Below are 22770 nucleotides of genomic sequence, written 5' to 3' on the forward strand. Positions count from 1 at the left end.
CACCTTCTTGAGCACCACAGGCTCATTCTCCGCCGCCCTGCGCCTGTTGATTTCTTCTTCGTTCCTGCGGGAAGGATGAAGTGGATGGGTGTTCGGAGCAGGGGTTCTGGGAGTGAGGTCCAGCAAGGGGGTGGGCTGTAGGTGGGTCTTCAGAGCAGACTGGGGAAATGTGCTGCTGTAGCACTGTTCTCCTGTTTGTTACACATGTGCCCCCCACCCCAAATCCATCAAGCAACCACCCCTGTCTGAACAAAACCCAAACTCAAAACAGCACAAAACAGAACCACCCCTCATTCTTTCTGAGGTTGCTTTCTCAGAGCTTTGCTCCTAAGAGGTCCCATGAAGGCACGGGATGCTTCCTTTTACCTCACGGTCTCGCCCAAGCCAAACAGCGGCCCTGAGGGGAGGAACAGAGAACAGCAGAGGCGGACAGCCTAGGCCTAGGCCGGTGCCTGCACCCCATGGCACCCTCACGTTGCGTTACTGTTCTCTTCTCAGCCCCTGACCCGCAGCCTGGGAAGCAGATTCTTCAGGCTAATAAGAGACCTCTCCTTTGCCCCCTCCACCAAGTTTTCTCATCTTCAATTTGCCCCTAAGCAGCAACCCCACTACCCCCTGCCCCCCTGCTCACTGATCTCTGGGAAGGAAGTTTTACGTCTGCTCTAGGTAACCCATTTCTCACCCTACCTCCTAAGCATCAGCCAACCCCACCCTCTCGGAGGCTCTGGACAGCTGGGCTGTGGTTGGGCTTTGTCTCTTCCGCCTACCAGCTGAATAACCCAGGGTAGGTCCCTTAACCTCTCAGAGGCTTTTTCCCCGTCTATGAATCAGCTTGTTGTTATGTTTTTAAGACCACGGAGTACTAACCCACGTGATGGATATAACCAGAGTCTCCCCGGCTTTTATGTTGCTTCTATTGTCCAGAGAATTTTCAGTACTGTGCCTTCTTCTAAGTTCTCTGGGAAAACTGATCTGATTTTCCTTATTGTTTCCTCAAGTTGTCTTTTCATTAGATCTGAGCATCTTGGCTTCACCCAACCCCATGCAATTGGCCTTCCGTGTTTCCCAGTTCACAGTCCCTCTGCCAGAGGGCAAGCATCACGTGGCCCTACACAAGCCTCTTAGACACCTGCCACAGGAACATCGCCATCCTTTAACCAGCAGCAGACTCCAACAGATACCCTCACCCTCATATCCCTCCAATGTACCTCTTTCCTTCTCAACCTTGAGCTTTTGTCTCCTACTCCAGGAAGCCTTCTTGGATTGAAACACTGTTACCCCACATTTGCATGATCTTATAAATTACCCATCTGCACTTGCTTCTCTTGTCTATGTTTGCGTCACTACACGCATATACCTAATCATCAGTACAATAAAAATAGCTAACATGTATATGCCAGGCATTGGGCAGCCTACTAACTACTTAACATGCAAGTTTTGCTTTAATATTCTCAATCCCCCTATGAGGTGGGTACTATTAATATCCCCTTTAACAGACAAAGGAACTGGGGCTTAGAGAGGTTAGTTTTCTTCAGGTCATTGAGCCAGTAAGCGGTTGAGCAAACACTGTAAACCTGACTAGATTCTATAGTGCTGTTCCACAGAACTTTTGTGGTGATGGAAATGTTCTGTATCTGCCTCCATTATGGGACCCATTAGTCACATGTGGTGACTGAGCACTTGAAATGTGGCTAGTGTCACTGAGGGACTGAATTTTAAATTTTATTTAATTTTAAATTAATTTATATTTAAATAGCCCCATGTGACTAGTGGCTACCATGTTAGCACAACTCTAAAATCTGGACTCTTACTACATTATACAAACAGTAACCAAAACTTATCAAGTCACTTATTTTGTTTGGACCAAGAACATTAGATATAAATTAAAACAATAAAAATAAGAAATTATTTGTATCTATAGGCAAGAGCATACTGCTATGTTTAGCGGGGTGTGTATGTGTGTGTGTGTGTGTGTGTGTGTGTGTGGTTCCAGGAAGAAGGCAGCAAATATGCCTCCTTTTTCTTCATTTCCCAGCCTTGGCCGGGGTTGGGGTGGATGCATGAACACTGTGTAAGTCAGCAATGGGATTTAGTTGAACAAATGTGAGCATGAGATTCTACGGGTGTAGTTCATAACTCATGAGTTGCTACTTGTATAACCTTGGATGAGTTGGTTGCTATCTCAGAGTCTTACTTCTTTCATCTCCAGAGTTTGCAGGGTTATGTGTATCACGCTCTACGTGCCCATGTTAGTTTTCATCTCTAAGCCCAGCCCCTCCTCAAAGGCTCAACATTTTTTTTTAAATTAATTAATTTATTTATTTTTGGCTGTGTTGGGTCTTCGTTTCTGTGCGAGGGCTTTCTCTAGTTGCGGCGAGCGGGGGCCACTCTTCATCGCGGTGCGCGGGCCTCTCACTGTCGCGGCCTCTCTTGTTGCGGAGCACAGGCTCCAGACGCACGGGCTCAGTAGTTGTGGCTCACGGGCCCAGTTGCTCCGCGGCATGTGGGATCTTCCCAGACCAGGGCTCGAACCCGTGTCCCCTGCATTGGCAGGTAGATTCTCAACCACTGCGCCACCAGGGAAGCCCCGAGGCTCAACATTCTTGACTGCAGGGTCCCAGTTCTTCTCCTGAGTCCACCTCCGTGCCCTAAGCGTGTGCCCTGTTTCCCACTGGCCTGGACACTTCCGGAGAGCAGAGCCTCCCCTGGAGCCTCAGGGCTGAGCCGCCACTCACTTGCTCTTGAAGTCCTCCACCGCGTCCTGCATGCTTTTCAGCTCCATCTCCTGCCTCGAGCGCTCTCCCCCCAGGCTGTCCAGCTGCTGCCTCAGGTTGTTGATGTAGGCTTCAAACATGGGCTCAAGGTTGGCCCTGGTGTCTTTATGCTCCTGCAAGAGGCTCCACTTGGTCTCCAGGACCTTGTTCTGCTGCTCCAGGAACCGCACCTGGACGGGGGAAGAAGAGAATGAAGTCTGGAGAAACTGGGGAGGCAGAGCCAGACACCCCAATTAATACGGGAGAGAAGAAAAGTATGCCCGTCTACCAATGATATAACTGACAACTCCAGGTCAAAATGGAAAAGCCCATCAAGCCACCCCGATGTTCTCTGGGGCTCCCAGAACTAGTGCAGTGGGCCTTGGAGACTTTGATGCGGAGCCTCCATTCCTGGGGTAAGTGTCTCTACAACACCTGCTCTGGGTTAGGTTAGTTTGCCCAGGGAATTTAACAGCTTCACTCTTCCCTCTGTGTTGACTGAACCAGCCGGCATGGCTCCCAGGGAGGATGAGGGGAAATTCCCGCAGGTCCTGCGGGGCAAGCTGGCCCCACCTGCAAATACCTCTGCCCCCGGGAGGTGCTCGCTGAGCGGATGCGCTTTCCCACAGGGAGGTCGTTGGGTGACGGCTGCGCTCTGGCCGGGGCCTCTCCAAAACTTCCTGCCAACCCAACCGCATGGACCAGATGCAGCCCCCGGCTCACTTTGTCAATGAAAGAGGCAAACTTGTCATTGAGGGTCTTGATCTGCTCCCGCTCCTCTTTCCGTACCCACTGGATGTTGGGGTCAATTTGCAGGTTGAGGGGAGTCAGGAGCCTCTGGTTGATGGTGACCTCTTGGATGCCTCCAGGGGGACAGATGGAGAGCCCCCATAGCCCCCTCCAGTTCCGCCCCCATAGCCGAACCCACCACTGACCCCGATCTCTCTGCTCGCCCTGCCATCAAAGCCACTTCGGAAGCTGCTGCTGCAGCCACTGATGGAGACCCGCTTGGTCCCCCTCCAGGTTGTAGAGGCTGAGGCTTCCACAGCTGGCCCCAGAGCCGCTGATCCTTCCCAGTCCTCCACTGCCCCGCCCCCCCCCCGGGGAGTGGCCCACAGAGACGGAGATGAAGCGAGAGCGGCCAGTGGCTGGGGTGGTGGCCGAGGCCGTGCTGAAGCCCCTGCGGCTGCCGGTCTGGAAGGCGATAGCGGGCTGCCTGGACGTGGTGGCTGGGAGAGGCTGGCGAGGAGAGCTCCTGATGTGGGTACGTGTGGAGCGGGATGGAGGAGACAGGGCAGCTGGGGTGCCCTGGCCCCCTGGGCTTTTATGGGCCTCTGGGAGGGGAGGGGCGGGGCGTGCTCAGGCAGGCCCTCTGATGGCATCTCCTTGGCATCCACCAACCCTGAGCCCACACTCAGCTCCCCTCTGGAAACAGTGTAAAAGCCACTGGTTGGTTCCCTGACATCCCTCCCGCACGTGGAAACTCCTTTCTAGTCGCAACTTGATCAGCAGATGAATGAGAAGCAGGTAAATTGCTTTCAGTCTCGTCCTAATCATGCATCTTATAATGGACTCAGAAAACACTGCCTCATTTCTAAACCGCTCTCCTAGGCCTGGGACCAACTCCCTCTTGTCCAAACATCTTGTGTCAACCCCAGCGACTGCAGTTCACTGTTTCCTGTTCCTTTCTGTCCCTCAGGTGTGCATCTTATTCCTGAGCACTTTCTGGGCAATTATCCCCCCTCCCGACCCCGTCCCCAGCTCAAGCAGTCCCTCCAGATCTTGAAAAGCCTGCTCTACACTCATCTTTATCGGGAATCCACCCGTTTTGATTGCCCCTTTATTTTACTCTGAAGCTGCCATCTCTATTGCACGGGTCACACATGACATCCTGGGGCGTCAGTGTGTGTGTCCGTGAGTGCACGTACATCCTGTCCATTCCTGTATAACGTGACCCTCAAGGCCAGGTCTTCTGCCTGCGTGGAGAGTAGTTGAGAGAGTGGGAAGATGGGTTTGAATCCCAGCTCTGCCACTTCCTAGTGGTGAGACATGGGGCCAGTCATGAAACTTCTCTGGGCCTCAGTGTGGGTGTCTGTAAAGCGGAGTTTGTGATGACTATTCATGGCAAAACAGCTTTTGCAACGCTGAGGACATGTAAATGCTGAGCCAATGTTTGTTGTGTCTTCTTTCCTGATATAATCACGCATGTGTGAAGGAAGTGCCAGCAGGGCGTCTGTCCTGAGCAAGGCCTGCGGGGATTCGAGAGAAGCACAATACACATTCTTTTTCTTTAATAACAGGCTTGTGGTCCTGTTGGGAAGACAAAATGAAAGCACACTGAGTAACTTATGAAAAGGTGGTACGCAGTAAAACACCACCTCTTGGCTCTGTTTCAGGTTGCCTTATTCCAGAAGTCTCCCTGATTGGCCACTTTTCCTATTGATGGCCAAGGATCCTGACCCTTTAATCCTTCATCAAAAAGCCCCAGTGGCTACACTGAGTAGAGGACTTGTTTTTTGTTTTTTGTTTTTTGGGTTGTTTTCCCTGTTAGTCTTTAAAAAAATTTTTTTTAAATATTTTATACAATTTTAAAAGGTTACTTTCCATTTACAGTTATTACAAAATATTGGCTATAGTCTTCGTGTTGTAAAATACATCCTTGTAGCCTATCTTACACTCAGTAATAGTTTGGACCTCCCACTCCCTCACCCCTATATTGCCCCTCCTCACTGGTAACCACTAGTTTGTTCTCTATAACTGTGAGTCTGCTTCTTCTTTTGTTATAGTCACTAGTTTGTTGTATTTTTTAGATTCCACATATAAGTGATATCATACAGTATTTGTCTTTCTCTCTGACTTATTTCACTTAGCATAATGCCCTCCAAGTCCATCCATGTTGCTGCAAATGGCAAAATTTCATTCTTTTTTATGGCTGAGTAGTATTCCAGTGTATATATATACCACATCTTCTTTATCCATTCATCTGTTGATGGACACTTAGGTTGCTTCCATATTCTGGCAATTGTAAATAATGCTGCAATGAACATAAACACGTGGAGGTTAAACAATATGTTATTAAGCAATCAATGGATCATGGAAAAAATTAAAGAGGAAATCAAAAATTACTTAGAGACATGGGACTTCCCTGGTGGCGCAGTGGTTAAGAATCTGCCTGCCAATGCAGGGGACATGGGTTCGAGCCCTGGTCCAGGAAGATCCCACATGCCGTGGAGCAACTAAGCCCGTTCACCACAACTACTGAGCCTGTACTCTAGAGCCCAGGAGCCACAACTCCTGAGCCTGCATGCCACAACTACTGAAGCTGGCACACCTAGAGCCCGTGCTCCACACCAAGAGAATCCACTGCAATGAGAAGCCCGCATACCGCAAGGAAGAGTAGCTCCCACTCGCTGCAACTAGAGAAAGCTCGCGCGCAGCACCGAAGACCCAATGCAGCCAAAAGTTAAAAATAAATAAATAAATTTATATTTAAAAAAATACCTAGAGACAAATGAAAATGAAAACATGATGATCCAAACCCTATGGGATGCAGTAAAAGCAGTTCTTTTTTTTTTTTTATTCTTTAAAAATCAAAGTATAGTTGATTTACAATATTTCATATATACAGCAAAGTGATTCAGTTTTAAGCAAAAGCAGTTTTAAGAGGGAAGATTATAGTGATCCCTGTTGGTCTTGTTGACTGTGTCCTCCAGCCCCTATCCATCTAAATTGATAAGGAGTCTCCAAGCCTTCTCCGTCCCCTTTTGTCTTCATCTCACATCCCGGGGGCGGGGGTGGGGGCGGAGTCAGACAGAGAAATATTTAGATCTTCTTTTGTCTTGCTGACTTCTTGCTTCTTGCAGTGGCTTTGGAGGATGGGAGAGGGAGAGAGAAGCTGAAATGTATGCCGTCTCTGTTTTGTCGATGAGGAAACTGAGTCCCCGCTTGGTAAATGAAGGAGACCAACATTGCCGAGCTAGAGAGAAGCAGAGCCACGTTCCGTGGTCTCTCCACACAGGGGTCCTTTCAGAGGTGCAGGTGATGGGTTGGCAGATGCTCGCCAGCCTCAAGCAGCAACTTGGCACTCGGAGCGGCGGTTCTCTGTTTTCTGGGCTATTTCCTCCTTGGGGCTGAGGCCAGGGAATGGGCCTCTCCTCCATCGAGAGATTGTTTGACAGTCTCAGTTTCCACAGGGAACCCGTGAATCATAGCTTTTGTTGATACAGGCCAGGAGGAGCACAGGAGTTCTCTTGCCTGGTTGCCAACGGGTCCAGATCCCAGCTGGGGTGGTGAATGCGTCTGCGGTGGAAAGAATAATCGTCTTTGTGTTCTGTACTCATGGCATGATGATCTTCCTCCCAGAAGAAGGGACACTTGTTTCCTGAGCCATGCTGAGGAAACTCTTCAGAGCTTTCCAGGGAACAAAAGCTGGTGAAGGGGCAAGGCTGGGAGGGCCTTCGCTGGCCCGTCCACGGGAATGGGGGTCACCGCAGCTCTTGCCCATCAAGCTTCCTGTGCAGAGGATGCTCCAGGCTGCCTTCCCTCCTGGGTCATGCTTTTCTTTCCCAAACCCTCTCCTGGGAGCCTATTCCAGGCATTGCCGTCTCATCCCGTTTCCAATCTTGTTTCCCTTGGCCATCACCTCTTGTCTGGGGTTGCCCACTTCCTTCCTTCCCTCGCTCCTCTCTCTAATTTTCCCACCTGGACCGTTGTTTCCAAAGCTAGATTGTCTTACTCGTTGACTTTGGTGAAATAGATGGAAACAGATATGTCTTACCTCTCTTTCTCCTTCACTCCCCCTCCTGTGACCTTTGACCTTCACTGTGACCTTTACCCTGGTGGACAATGTCTACTTGAATGCCTAGGACACCCCGGCCTCCCACTTTGAAACCTCAGAACTTAGAGACTATGACACCTCTGCTTTCCTTCCTGCCAAAGAGGTTTCTTGTTTCGATTTTTAACCTCCTTTATAATTCTGCTTTGAACTCTCCCCGCAAGAAGCCTTCTCAGATAAACCGTGCCCAAGACCAGCCCCTTCACACCTGTTCCCTGAGCAGGCCTGTGTGTGGCTTGCACATCGTGTATTGTTCCTCCTGCCTTGGTTTCCTGGTGGTCTGGAGGGTTGGGGTGTGTCCCCTTTCCCCTGAACTGCCTCGTAGCACCCTACAGAGAATTGTGACTGCGGCTCACTGGACATAGGTTGTCTAATTTAAAGAAGAGCTTCAGGAACATATTCCTTTCTGTTCTCCAGATCTCCTGAGTTTCTCCAACACTGTACTGTTGGGTCTATCTGGGAGGAGTTTTCTTGAGGTTTGAGGAGTCGTGGATTCAAAAGCTATAGTATGGGCTCTGGTGCCCAAGGCTGGGAGCTCCAAACTCCTCCACTTCCCTGTTCCTGCACCATCTGCTTGGGTTGGTCTCTCCCATCCTCAGAGGGATGCTGAGGCTTTTGGCTGTGGTGGATTTCAAGGAGACTGACCCGAGATGGCAACCAGGGCTTGAAGTCAGGGGAAGAGGGGAGGAAAACATGGAGGCACACCTCCCAAGGCCATGGGGGTGGGGGGCACACCAAGGAGCTTTGGCTTCCAACCAGGCCAGGGCCAGAGTAGGGCAGGCTGGAGGGGGCAGAGGGGATTGGGTCATCCTCTAGAGCAGGCTGGCTGATGCTCAGAGCCAGGGTCCCTGGGTACAGTGTCCAAGTCCCCAGGCCTCAGCCACCCACCCCCAATCCCTCAATATTCTAGATCCCTCCCAGACAGCCCTCTCCTACTGTCTCAAGGAGTTCTGCTTGTAGTTAAAAACTATTTATTAGCACTTGCTATATGCCAGGTGTTTACTGATCCAGGCACAGGAGATATAGCAGTGAACAAAGCAGACAAACCCCTTCCCTCCCGGAGCTCACACTGAAAGAGAAAGGGGGTTGGGGCCATCTGGAGGTTCAGTCACAACCTGAGTCTTACAACTTCTGGGGACTGAGTACAGAGATGATAATTCTGTTGCAGGGGTACCTGAGACATCCCACCAGAAACACTCTTCAACTTTGACTGTTCCTGCCGGGGCAGCCGACTTCCTCAACACTTGGCATCTCTAACAGGCACCACCCAGCCTGCCTGTACAGGGGTCAGACCTTCCACCACATGGCCCCTTTGCTCCTGCATTCAGTGGCAACAATTCCTCTCCAAAGGCACTAAACGTGCCAACTGACCTCAAGAAACCACCGAGATTCAGGACTTGGGATGTGTACTTGCGCACGGCCAGATCTTACCTGATCTGCTCCCCTCCATTGCCCACATAACCAGGGCTTTCACTCAGGTCCAGATTCAATGGGCAGGTACAGAGCCTGGTGCAGATGGGCAGGTGGCCCTCAAGGCCCCTTCCTCAATTTTAGCAGCAAATTGGAGTGCTCTTTCCATTCAAGCTTGTGCTTAAGAGAAGCAAGATGGAGCAGCCCCTTCCCTCCATGATCAAGAGCTTCAGACACACCCAGCAGATGTGCACGTACAAAGCATGGACGGACACATGGCCACCCACGTCCTAAGAACATTCACGAGACGATAATCTACACATGAATGTGGTGTCTACTGGGTGCGTCGGGATAGAGAGGTGAAGCAAAGGAGCAGAGTCAATCTTTAGAGCTGAGGGAGGCTCAGAGAGAACAAAACCAAGGACAGGAGCCACTGAAGGCCACACAGTCATCTGGTAGACCAGCCAGAGCTCCCGATCCCTTCTGATGCCTTTTGCCCCGAACCTCCCTCACATCATAGAGCCAGTGAGAAAAGCCCCCTTTGCCTGGGAAGCACAGCTGGGGTTCTTCCTGGAGGGAGGGGGTGGTACGATGCCAGTGTCTCAAGGGCCCTCACAGTGCCCCCCCCCCACAGAAAGCATCTGGAAGGATTCATATGTGTCTTGGCCATCTGCCTCTGACCATCTTAATGTCCTCCCGTGTCCCCAGGAGGGGGCACTTCACCAAGTCTCTCTGGTTGGTGCTGAGGAGGAGCTGCCAAACGGGGATGCTGCTGGGAGAGGAAAGTGGGAGAGCAATGGGATGCCCCTGCAGCTCTTCCTGGGCCATCTGTGATCAGAGGAACACACTACCTAGGAATCCCAGCGAGGTAAACGTGGCACGTTGTCATGGTCTGTGGGCACAGGCTGGGTGGGCTGGGCGGTACTCGAGCACCGAGGGAGGCTCTTTACACCATCCCATTGGCTCGTTACTGGGCTTGGGGGTTGCTGTTGAGGGTGGGTGTGTGTGTCACCAGCTGGGAAGAAACAGCCGGATGTGTCAACCTCACCCCTGTGCTAGGCTGGGCACTGCCCAGTGTCTCATGGGCTTGGATGTCATGGAAACGCTTTCTTCCTTCCTGCTTTCTAGTCTCATCCTCTCAGCCCCAGTTATTTTGACCTGAGCCTTCAGACAAGATGCAGTTGTTCATTTATTCATTCAACAAATGTCTGTGGAACTTACAATGTACTAGGCACTGGGATACCAGAGTGAAGGGGGTCCCATTACCAACACATCCAGGGAACGGACCATTAGGATAGTGTCGCCGTATGAATAGGAGTAGGCATAGGATGTGCACGGGAAGCTCTGACACAGCTGCCAGGTGTCTAGGAGGCCAGGCCATGACCCTGGGGTGTAGACCCCAGGCCCTTGCTTTCACCTCAGCTCCAGAAAAGTTCATGAAGTACGTGTTACAGAGGTCCCTATTTTATGGATGAGGAGAGTGAGGCCTAGAGTTCCACAGGAAGTTGAGAGTAAATCTGGAGTTAGGACTCTTGTCCCCTGTCCCCTAGCACAGGACTTGTGCCCATGCCACCCTGATCCCTGCCGGATAAAAGGTTCTGCATGGTTCCCACCCCCAGGGGCTTGCTGGGCTGTGCAGAAGATAAAATTGATGTATTTATATGAAACAATAAAAGTCATATAAAGTGGCATACAACAGAATTTTAAGAAGTGAAATTCAGACAGTGAGCGGCATGACTGAATGCAGGATAGATGTTGAAGGCTGCAGACGAGCCTTGCTCTCCCTGTTGGCTCCAAGGACCACATTTTGGGTGCACACAAGAGGACGCAACCTCCTGAGCGTGGGAGGAGAGGCTGGGGGAGCCGGCTTGGTTGAACATTTCTCACTGATAAATCACAGAGTGATTCCATTCACGGATCCTTGAGATGGGATTGCATTGATCTGCTGAATGCACACCCACCTTGTCTGTAAAGCTGCATTACTGTCTAAAACCTTTTGGTGACACATTATTTACCTGGGTATTTCCACGGGCAGGAGTTTCTGGATGCGGGGCTGTGTTCTCCACCATCCCCTGGAGGGCGGGGCCTGCGGAGCATCCAGCCTTGGCCTCGGAGTCCCTGTCTCATTCTGGACTGCCTGACACCCAGCTGACCTGCGGGCACCGTGTGAGCATACGCTGGTGATGAGGATGGTGACAATGACGATGGTGTTGGGAAACCAAGAGCCATTAAGCTGGGAGCGATTGGCTCCAGGTAACTGGAGAGCAGGTAGCTCTCCATGCTCTGCTTTAACAGGGTAAATATTCAAAAGCCCAGACACAGAGGGATGAAAAGTTAAGATCTGTGACTTGTTACTGCAAAAGAATTCGTCTCTTTGAAGAAGGACTCAGCAGAGGACTCTTGCAACTGGTCAGCTCTTCTTGCGTGCACTCAAAGTGTGATTGACTGATACGCAGCTTCCCTGGAGGGCTTCTAGGAAAAGCCCTCTGCAAAACCACGAGTATTTCTGTAATCTGATGGGATGAAATAGTTTTCACGAAACAGACCAGCGCCATGTCCGGGCTGCAGGTTACATTGAGCGGCCAGGGCGCTGCTCTCACCTTCCTTCCTGGAAAAGGGCTAAAATGGTGTATGATCCCACAGGCAGATGCCTCAGTGCCCTCTGGTGATTCTCCTCCGGTGGATATTCTAGATATGCTCCCATCAGACCAATGAGAAACACTAATTCCTTTTAAAGGAATGCTTCAATGTGCTTTCCACTTGCCCCGAGCACTGGTTTATTAAGCAAGAGTTGGCCAGCCTGGAGTGAGCCCAGAGGTGAAAATGATGAAGGTATTGGGAAATAGGAGGTGTGAGGGGAGAGGAAAGGCATGATGCAAGGAGGTCAATCTGTTTCTTCGGCTTTGTTGTAGCCACCAGGGAATAGAATACACTTAAACTCAGCAAGAGGAATTCAACTCAGTAACAAAGGGCTTCTACTGTCTAATGGTAAACAAGGAAATCCTCTCTCCAGGGAAGTCGTGAGATTTCTGATTCTTTCTGGAATGATTGAGAGGGTGTGATTCTGCAATAAATGGAGTTCTTTTTGTTTGCTTGTTCTGTTTTGTTTTTCTGGAGCATTTAATGTCTCTGTGAGATTAGTACCTACACGCTGTACCCTGATAAGGTTGTTTAGGTATCATGGTATTTTATGGATTTAGTTCTAAAATGTGGTTTCCCTACATTTTCAAAAACTGCCCTTCACTTGAAGGAATTGACAATCACTCAGCCTCTCTGAAGTTGGACCTGCCACTGTTCACGTACCTTTATGCTTTGCATGCATGCATCACTCTTGCCTCTTAATTTACATGGTGTGTGTGTGTGTGTGTGTGTGTGTGTGTGTGTGTGTGTGTTTATGGGTGTAGTTCTGGCTCTGTCAAGTGAGAGGGATTTTTCTTCAAGGGTAGGCACATAATTCAGTTGAATCCAACATGAGCTTAATAATGCACCTACCTGCCTTTCAATTACCTGCAGTGTCTAAAAGCTAGCTCTGCCACAGGTAACCTTACACGGTATTGCTGAGTGACTTTGCTGGGTGGCTGAGTGACATAGAGCATATATGAGCAAATAATGAGGTTTGGAAAACATGTTTTTAGATGAGAGTAATACAGGCTAAAGACAGTCGTACTCCACTCATCACGCCTACATCACCAAGGAATAAACGAGAGGTCAGAGTGGGGAAAATAAGGCTGCAGAGACTGGTAAGGTTCTCAGGAGGAGGAAAGACAAAATAAAGCTTGGATGGAGTCCAGAGCTGGGGGAGGAGAGAATGGGATGCTGTGCCAGCTTGGGCAAAAGCAGTCATTCCGCATCCTCCCAGTGTGGGCTGGCATTCTCAGGCTCAAGGGCAACACTCCTTGGTGTTTGCCCTCGGTGCGGGGTATGTCACCAGCTGATGTCATGAGCCAGCAGATGTCCCATTGAGGAGAGGAGCCCACTCCTGTGTTTGCTCTTAGCACCCTAGCGCAATGGCATCTCCACTGGAGGGCAAGCACAGCCGGGAAGGGCTGCAGTGATGGGGGAGGCCAGGTCGGCCCCTCCTGGTCCACACCTGCACCTCTCCCCACGGCCAGAGGGGTAACTGATGGAGCCAGAGTCCAAGGGTGAGACCACACCGCCCTAGCGCTGGGGAATAGCGAAGATTACGAAAGGAGGCAGGTCGGTCCTTGCATCCTGGCTCTGCTTCTTTCTTGTCACTTCATCATCAGAACTGGGATAAAGTTTAGCAAGGTGGTTGGTACAGGAATCAGTAACTCTCATGCACTACCTTCCAGTGATTAGAAAATATGACAGAAGAGGTTCTAATTCACAACAAAAAACTGTAAGATCCCTGGGGGAGCCTAATATCAACAGCAACCACAAAACAAAATGCACAAGAATAAGAAGAAAACACTGAAAACAAACAAGCAATGAGTAGAAATCACTGTATCAGAAACCATCATGGAATAGAAAGCTTTAGTAATGACAATGGTGTGATCGCACAAAGAGATGACTGGAACAGGACAGAGCATGTACGAATCCAATGTAATAAAAGTAGTATTTCAATGGGGGAAAAGGAAGATATACTTTTATGCAGCAAAAAAGTACAAAAGGGAAAAGAACATTGACCCAAATTCCCACTCCTCAGAATCAATCACTATTAATATTTTGACTCATGTATTTGCTTTCACCCTTTTCTCCGTGTTAACATCGTTTAATAAATCACATACGTAATAAATAAGCACAATGTCCTTTAGAACAATCCATGGCTTAAGTTCTGGCTAAAATGGCCAGCCAGGTGTACTGCTGTCTCCTTCTCCCAGGGTCAAGCCTGAGAAATTATAGAAACATGGAAGCCATGGATACTAGGAATCACCAGTGATGGCACATAACCGTGAGAAACCCCAGGGGATCTCAAGGCTGTTTGAGCTGACTTGTGCGGGGGTTTGGTCCTTGCCTATTGTCTGCGGCTTTACAGTAGAAATTTGGAGCAGCAACCCAACCACCAGCGCCCTTGTCTGTAGTTCAATGTCTGTCGTTCAGTATATCTGTAGTTCATAGGTAGGGTTGCCATATTTAGCAAATTAAAATATAAGATGTGCAGTTCAATTTTAAATTCAGATATAACAAAAAATAATGTTTTAGTATAGGTGGGTTCCATACACTATTTGGGGCATGCTTATGTTAAAATGTTTTTGTTGTTTATGTGAAATTCAAGTTCCACTAGGCAGGCTCTATTTTGTCTGGTGGCCCTATTCATAGCTGACTGGGATAGTAATGCCTGCCCTGAAGGTCAAGCTGCTGGCATGTAGCCGGCCTCCACAGAACTGGGGACATATCTGGCCTTCATTCCAGGGTGGTGAGAGAAGCCTGTAAGTAACCTGCTGTCATGGAGCTTTTCACATGGGGAGGGGGAACCAGAGTCTGTGCCTGGCTCACTGGGAAGTTTCCCCACCAGCTTTTGGGATTTTGTACAGCTTGGTAGTTCCTGACCTCTGCTTCCATCATTCCCTTGACTCAAACCCTACAGCTGCGTAATAGTAGGGTAGGGCGGTCACTAATTCTCAGAAGTCTTCCCCAGATCCAAAACTTCTGCCTAGTGACCTGCTCAGCTGCAAGACCCTTGCACACCTGTGGACCACCATGGCATAAGGCTAGATTGCAACTTGATCCATGATCCAGGGTAGAGGGTCTCTGCTGTGGCTCCAAATTAGCAAAAATTATTATAACTGAATTGGTAATTGTTGTTCCTATGGAATTTTTCCTTGCTTTTAATTCTTCTGCATACAGGTAGCACCTGGTTGGAAAGCCTGATGAGCCAAATTCTAGAATAAGCTTGTGTAAACTTGGCCTAAAAATCTGTTTCTGTCTAAACGTCAAAATCGTAACCCTGACACTGATATCTGGGAAGATTTGAATAAAACTCTAACATCTGTTTTGCTTGTCAAAACTTATATAGAATTTTACACTGAAAATGGCTGTGGATATCCTATCACAAAAGGAGAATGTTCCCAGCCATAACCGCCTCCATGCTAATCTGAGTGTCATCTGTTAACCTGGACCATCTTTCTTTTTTTTTTTTTAATTAATTTTTATTGGAGTATAGTTGCTTTACACTGTTGTGTTACTGTCTACTGTACAGCAAAGTGAATCAGCTATACTCATACATATGTCCCCTCTTTTTTGGATTTCCTTCCCATTTAGGTCACTATAGAGCATTGAGTAGAGATCCCTGTGCTATACAGTAGGTTCTCAATAGTTATCTATTTTATACATAGTATCAGTAGTGTATATATGTCAATCCCAATCTCCCAATTCATCCCACTCCCCCCTTTTCCCCTTGGTATCCATATGTTTGTTATACATCTGTGTCTATTTCTGCTTTGCAAATAAGATCATCTATACCAGTTTTCTAGATTCCACATATATGCATTAATATACAATATTTGTTTTTCTCTTTCTGACTTATCTCACTCTGTATGACAGGCTCTAGGTCCATCCACATCTCTACAAATGACCCAATTTCATTTCTTTCTATGGCTGAGTAATATTCCATTTTATATATGTACCACAGCTTCTTTATCCATTCCTCTGTTGATGGGCATTTAGGTTGCTTCCATGTCCTGGCTATTGTAAATAGTGCTGCAGTGAACACTGGGGTGCATGTGTCTTTTTGAATTATGGTTTTCTCTGGGTATATGCCCAGTAGTGGGATTGCTGGGTCATATGGTAGTTCTATTTTAGTTTTTTAAGGAACCTGCCTACTGTTCTCCATGGTGGCTGTATCAATTTACGTTCCCACCAACAGTGCAAGAGGGTTCCCTTTTCTCCACACCCTCTCCAGCATTTATTGTTTGTAGATTATTTGTTGATGGCCATTCTGACTGGTGTGAAGTGACACCTCACTGTAGTTTTGATTTGCATTTTTCTAATAATTAGTGATCTTGAGCATCTTTTCATGTGTTTGTTGGCCATCTGTATGTCTTCTTTGGAGAAATATCTATTTAGATCTTCCACCCATGTTTTGATTGTGTTGTTTGTTTTTTTGGTATTGAGCTGCATGAGCTGTTTGTATATTTTGGAGATTAATCCTTTGTCAGTTTCTTCATGTGTAAACATTTTCTCCCCTTCTAAGTGTTGTCTTTTCGTCTTGTTTATGGTTTCCTTTGCTGTGCAAAAGCTTTTAAGTTTCATTAAGTCCCATTTGTTTATTTTTATTTCCATTATTCTAGGAGGTGAGTCATAAAAGATCTTGCTGTGATTTATGTCAAAGAGTGTTTTTCCTATGTTTTCCTCTAAGAGTCTTATAGTGTCCAGTCTTACATTTAGATCTTTAATCCATTTTGAGTTCATTTTTGTGTATGGTGTTAGGAATTGTTCTAATTTCATTCTTTTACATGTAGTTTTCCAGTTTTTCCCAGCACCATTTATTGACGAGGCTGTCTTTTCTCCATTGTATATTCTTGCCTCCTTTATCATAGATTAGGTGACCATAGGTGCATGGATTTATCTCTGGACTTTCTATCCTGTACCATTAATCTATATTTCTGTTTTTGTGCCAGTACTGTCTTGATTACTGTAGCTTTGTAGTATAGTTTGAAGTTGGGGAGCCTGATTCCTCCAGTTCCGTTTTTCTTTATCAAGATTGCTTTGGCTATTTGGGGTCTTTTGTGTTTCCATACAAATTGTAAAAATTTTTGTTCTAATTCTGTGAAAAATGCCATTGGTAATTTGATAGGGATTTCACTGAAACTGTAGATTGCTTTGGGTAGCATAGTCATTTTCACAATATTGATTCTTCCACTCCAGGAGCATGGTGTATCTCTCCATCTGTTTGTGTCATCTTAGATTTCTTTCATCAGTGTTTTATAGTTTTCTGCGTACAGGTCTTTTGTCTCCTTAGGTAGGTTTATTCCTAGGTATTTTATTCTTTTTGTTGCACTAGTAAGTGGGACTGTTTCCTTAATTTCTCTTTCTGACCTTTCATTGTTAGTGTATAGGAATGCAAGAGATTTCTGTGCATTAATTGTGTATCCTGAAAGGAGAAATTACAACTGACACCACAGAAGTACAAAGGATCATAAGAGACTACTACAAGCAACTATATGCCAATAAAATGGACAACCTGGAAGAAATGGACAAATTCTTGGAAAGGTACAACTTTCCAAGACTGAACCAAGAAGAATTAGAAAGTATAAACAGACCAATCACAAGTAATGAAATTGAAACTGCAATTAAAAATCTTCCAACAAACAAAAGTCCAGGACCAGATGGCTTTATAGGCAAATTCTATCAAACATTTAGAGAAGAGTTAAGAACTATCCTTCTCAAACTCTTCCAAAAAATTTCAGAGGGAGGAACACTCCCAAACTCGTTCTATGAGGCCACCGCCACCCTATATCTTTTTGAATTATAGTTTTGTCTGGCTATATGCCCAAGAGTGGGATTGCTGGATCACATGGTAATTCTATTTTTAGTTTTCTGAGGAGCGCACATACTGTTTTCCACAGTGGCTGCACCAACTTACATTCCAACCAACAATGTAGTAGGGTTCCCTTTTCTCCACACCCTCTCCAGCATTTGTTATTTGTAGACTTTTTAATGATGGCCCTTCTGACCAGAGTGAGGTGGTACCTCATTGCAGTTTTGATTTGCATTTCTCTAGTAATTAGCCATGTTGAGCATCTTTTTATGTGCCTATTGGCCATTTGTATTTCTCCTTTGGAGAAATGTCTCTTTAGGTCTTCTGCCCATTTTTTGATTGGGTTGTTTGTTTCTTTGTTGTTGAGTTGTTTGTATATTTTGGAAATTAAGCCCTTGTCGGTCACATTGTTTGCAAATATTTTCTCCCATTCTCTAGGTTGTATTTGCATTTTGTTTATGTTTTCCTTTGCTGTGCAGAAGCTTGTAAGTTTGATTAGGTCCCATTTGTTTATTTTTGTTTTTATTTCTGTTGCTTTGGGAGACTGACCTAAGAAAACATTGGTATGATTTATGTCAGAGAATGTTTTGCCTATGTTCTCTTATAGGAGTTTTATGGTGTCATGTCTTATGTTTAAGTCTTTAAGCCATTTTTAGTTTGTTTTTGTGTATGGTGAGAGGGCGTGTTCTAACGTCATTGATTTACATGCAGCTGTCCAGCTTTCCCAACACCACTTGCTGAAGAGACTCTCTCAAAGACTCCATTTTGAGAAAAAACCCTGAGTGGCAGAGGGCTGAATAGTAGTTGGTAGTCATCCACCCACAGAATAACTGAGTATCACATGATGTTGACTGATGGAGTTGGGTATGAAGCAGGGTAAGTTGTCAGTGGGGCTGAGAGGTGGTTCTCCAAAGATGAGCATCACTGAGTGGGTTGAGTAAGTTTCAGAACCAGTATATGATCAACACTACAATCTAACACAGAATCTTTATATTAGAAATCTGCTTTATTCAACACAACAAAAGAAAGCAAAGAGAGCAGAGAAAAACATTGTAGGGATATAACTGCAGCTGAGAGGGTGGTGTCAACACCATTTAGGGACACTGCATCGGAAGATAACTTATTTGTTCTGTGGGGAACTCCTGAGTCTAGCTAGAATGGGCAGGACAGTTAAAGGGAAGATTCCCTGCTCTGTTTTCATGATCTCGATTGTCACTTTTCAAGGAGGGCATAGGTCATTTTCTTCCTAGAATCATGGTAGACTGATGAAACTGATAATAAGATGGGAACATCAGTAGGATGCCTACATATGTTCATGACACTGATTGTTGACCTTCTGATAGTGAGTAATGGAGGCTCGGGTGAAGCCAGTATAGACGGAGGAAATGAGGACTTAGCCACTTCTGCTCTAATTCATAGGCCAAGAGAAGTCGGAGACAGGAGAGAAGCAGCAACCTGAGAAGGGGGCAATGCAGCTGGATGGGGGGCTAAGACAATGTGGGACCAAGTACCAACAGGAGGACTTCAGTGCTTGTAGTTCTTCCTGCTGGAGGAGGAGGTGGTGGTGTATTTGACGGTGGAACTGCTGCCCCTGGAGGAGCTGAGGCCACCCACTATGGCTCTGCCACTGCTGGAACTGAAGCCACCTCCAACGCTGTGACCACTGCTGTAGGAATAGCCACTGCCTCCGCCCAGGCCTAAGCTACTGCTGACACCACTGACACTGCCATAGCCACTGGAGATGGTGGACTGCATGTGGCCATGGTCTGTCTCAGATCAGTCTCTGGATCATGTGGTTGAGCTCAGCAGTCTCCTGCTTGGTGTTGTACATGTCATCCCCTTGTCTATGTACCCTGACCTGCAGCTCCTTACACTGTAGTCCAGAAGAATAGAGAAGCAGTGTGCATGTGGGTAGATAAAGTGTTTATGGGCTTTCACATGCCAAAAATGGCTGTCAATTCCCAACCATCTAATAAACTCACACCAAACGATGCGACATCTCTAGATATAGTAGATGGCACAAGATTATTTGCTGCTGCACTACTGAATAGTTCTGTAGGATCATTGAGCACCTACTTTTTCAATAAACTAGTGATATTCTTAGTGATATCTAAGGGATTTCACAATCAGGAAGAGGTTGAAGGCAAAACTCAGTAGGGCAATGTCATTAAACTCTTTTTTCTTTTTATTCAATAGGCCTAACTGTAAATTCTTTAATTGTCTACGTGAACTGAGCAATGACAGACCTCCTATGAAATCGTCCAGGGTCTTTGTATTTCAAACTCCACTCAAAAAACTGCGGTAGGCTGGTGCAGCTGAGTGTAACCACCTGGGGCGGGGGCATGTGGGAAGCATGCAGTCTTAGCCGGAGGTAACTCCTGGAGAAGACAGTATGTCTCTCACAAAATGCAAAGCCCTTACCCTTGACTTGGAATGCACTCTTTTTCCCAGGCCTGAGGAATGTAAAAGAGATTAGCAAAGCTATCTCAAGCCAGGAGACCTCAGGGAACTGAGAGTCCTGGTTGTTCCTTATGGCTGGGGGCTGTGTGTAAGCCTGCTTAAGGGAAGATAAGGTTCAAGGATAGTTGTTGTAAACTTGTTGACGTCCATGATGGTGACTGAACTGAGACGATAAGCAATTCTATGGGTTCATTGTCTAATAATGAGTTCCTGTTCTGTCTATATAAGATTCAGTAGATTCTAAATAAAGTGCCTTGTGACCATCAGTTGTCTTGGTCCTTCTGACCCCATACTCAGGGTGCTATTCAGTCCCTTACCCCTCTCCGTCGGGACCTGGAAGACCCCCTGCGGTGGCTGGACCCTCGCAGGGGCACAGGATTTCTCTCCCGTTGCTGGCAACTGCTCACCTTGGTCTGGTGTAAGGACTTGGCCTCAGCCTGCCTCATTTGAGCAATCTCCCCATGTAGGCCTTTGACCTCAGAAATGGTGCCGTCCACGTCCACATTATGATTGTTGCCCACGGCGAGGACCACAGAAACGTCTGAGCTGTAGGACTGCATCTGAGAGCACTCCTACCAGATACGGATCGTTAGTACCTCTGCTTCCAGTGATATACATCTATGAGATCTAACTCCCAAACACTCCATCCACTCAGACTCCTAAGCAGAAAAACGAACAAACAGGGTGAGGTTCTCTCCATCTCAAAGTAAGAACATAAGTGATCAATTTGATCATTAAAGGTATTTATCTTGGTGTGCAGTTCAACCTCATTCATGCAGCAACCACGTCCTGGGAAAGGAGGGACAATTCGGAGTCAGCCGACCCCTACTCCCAGCCCACCCAATATCTTCTCCTCCCATGTGTGGGCTCTGCCAGCCTTCAACAAAAGAATGGGGACACCTAATATTGCTAAGCTCACCTTTCTCAGTGTTACAGGTTCATTTGGTGCTGTTGCAGGCTTACTGATTTCTTCTTCATTTCCAGAGAGGATGATGAAAGATGCTTGAGCCAGTGAGTAAAGGATTTTGAAAGAGCCAATGGAAATTTTCATTTCCATTGGATATTTTTCCTAAGCAATCATGCCCTCAACTGGACCTAGTCACTTGGTAGATTTGAAGTGTGGGCTTCAGAAAACTGAGCTCACTTCTCTCCTGTAACTCAACTTGTTCTTGAAGTCCTCCATCAGATCCTGCATGTGTCTGAGCTCTGAGTCTGGGCAGCCACTAAAGAAGAGGAGAGATTCCTTCCACCCCCTGAGGTTGTTGATGTACTGCTCAAACGTAGGCACCAGGGTCAGCCTCACGGGCTTGGATCCCTGCTGCTGAGGGAGGGTCCACTTGGTATCCAGGCCCTTGTTCTGCTACTCCAGGAACCACACCTGCAGGAAGGCAAGAGAGTCGTTTGCTAGACATAGAAAGAAAGGAACAAGTATCTGTATTACCAGGTTTTCAAGTAGGCTGGGGTGGTGTCCATGGTGCTGGGCTACTAAGGGAATATACAGAGGCTCAGATTGGGAGGTAGGCTCCCCTGATATTCTTCCTTCTAAACCAGCAGATCTCATTGATGAAATTCCCCCATAGACTTTTGAGCTGTTCCTGCCCTATAAGTTATTGTGCCTATCAGTGATTTTTTCATCACTTCCTCTCTTTCTCTTGACAAGCAGAATCAAAAGTGTAATTTAAAATAGTTTTTACCTGATGTATTATACAAAGCTTTTATTTTCTAAAATAAAAGGGATGTTAAATGATATCTAATGATTAGATTCTAATCTAAACTCCCATTTAGTGCATGTACCTCTTCTAAAACACTCTTGATAGATGGTCATGCTCTGTTTCTAGAATAACTTTTTAAAAAAAAACCAAATTATAAATATTTGTACATCTCAAATGTTTCTTTTTCTCACCTGGATGGAAAATAATTTTACTTTTATTTTCTTCTCTTTGTTTTTCTTTTTCTTTTTTCTTCCTGCTGGAAAGGTAGGCCAGAACCTCAGAGAAGGTAGTGACTGGCCTTTTCTTTGTATCCCATTGTAGACCCATTAGTGGTAAGTGTTAATCCACTTCATTCTCTCTTTTCCTTTTCTTTGCTTCAGGGTTATCAAGAGTGGAGAAGCTTCCCAGGCAGGAATGAAGACATTTAAGGGATCAGCAGCTGTAAATGATTTTTATCACCTTCTACCTGTGGTCCACATGGAGCCTATCCTGCATCCCAGTGGAGAGCTAGCCCGAGTCCCCTCCTCCCTCTCTCCCAAGGCTCCCCCTGGTAGGACATTGGTTGCGTCTCTAGACTGGGGACTCTGAAATCCCAGTGGAGGGCAGGTGCTCCCGGCTCACCTTGTCGACGAAGGAGGCAAACTTGTCGTTGAGGGTCTTAATCTCCTCCCGCTCCTCAGTCCTGACCTGCTGGATGGTGGGGTCGATTTGCAGGTTGAGGGGAGTCAGGAGACTCTGGTTGATGGTGACCTCTTGGATGCCTCCAGGGGGACAGACGGGTATGCCAGGGCCCCAGTAGCCAATACCAAAGCCAACTCCACCACCGAGCCCAAAACCACCACCAGCTCCACTGCCAAAACCCAATCCACTCCCAGCTCCACCTCCAACGCCATAGCCGCCTCCAGCTCTGCCGCCATATCCGCCACCGAGGGCACAGCTGCCCGCTCCGAGGGAGATCCTCTTGGAGCCCCCCACGCCATAGAGGCTGCGGCTGCCAAAGCCAGCTCCTCCACCCACTCCAGCGAGCCCACCACTGCCCCTGGAGCGGGACACGGGCACGCTGCTGAAGCCAGAGCGGCTGACCCCAGGGACTCTGGCTGAGCCGGCACTGAAGACACGGCGGCTGCTGCTTTGGCTCTTCACGGTGGATTTGGAAGTCAT

The 22770-nt window shown here is 47.3% G+C and overlaps 1 protein-coding gene across 1 annotated transcript in view; it reads right to left on the bottom strand.

Annotated features, from left to right (window-relative positions):
• Window positions 1-22770, bottom strand: part of LOC132373216 (keratin, type II cytoskeletal 6A-like) — a 38645-nt gene extending 15875 nt beyond the window's left edge. Inside the window, exons 1-3 of the mRNA XM_059935943.1 lie at window positions 22231-22770; window positions 2736-2944; window positions 4-64 (exon numbers count right to left, since the gene is read on the bottom strand). Coding sequence (XP_059791926.1) covers window positions 4-64; window positions 2736-2944; window positions 22231-22770 — 810 coding nt within the window. The remainder of the gene's footprint in view (window positions 1-3; window positions 65-2735; window positions 2945-22230) is intronic.

This window comes from Balaenoptera ricei, chromosome 10 (genome assembly GCF_028023285.1).
Source record: "Balaenoptera ricei isolate mBalRic1 chromosome 10, mBalRic1.hap2, whole genome shotgun sequence".
Taxonomy (NCBI): Eukaryota; Metazoa; Chordata; class Mammalia; order Artiodactyla; family Balaenopteridae; genus Balaenoptera; species Balaenoptera ricei.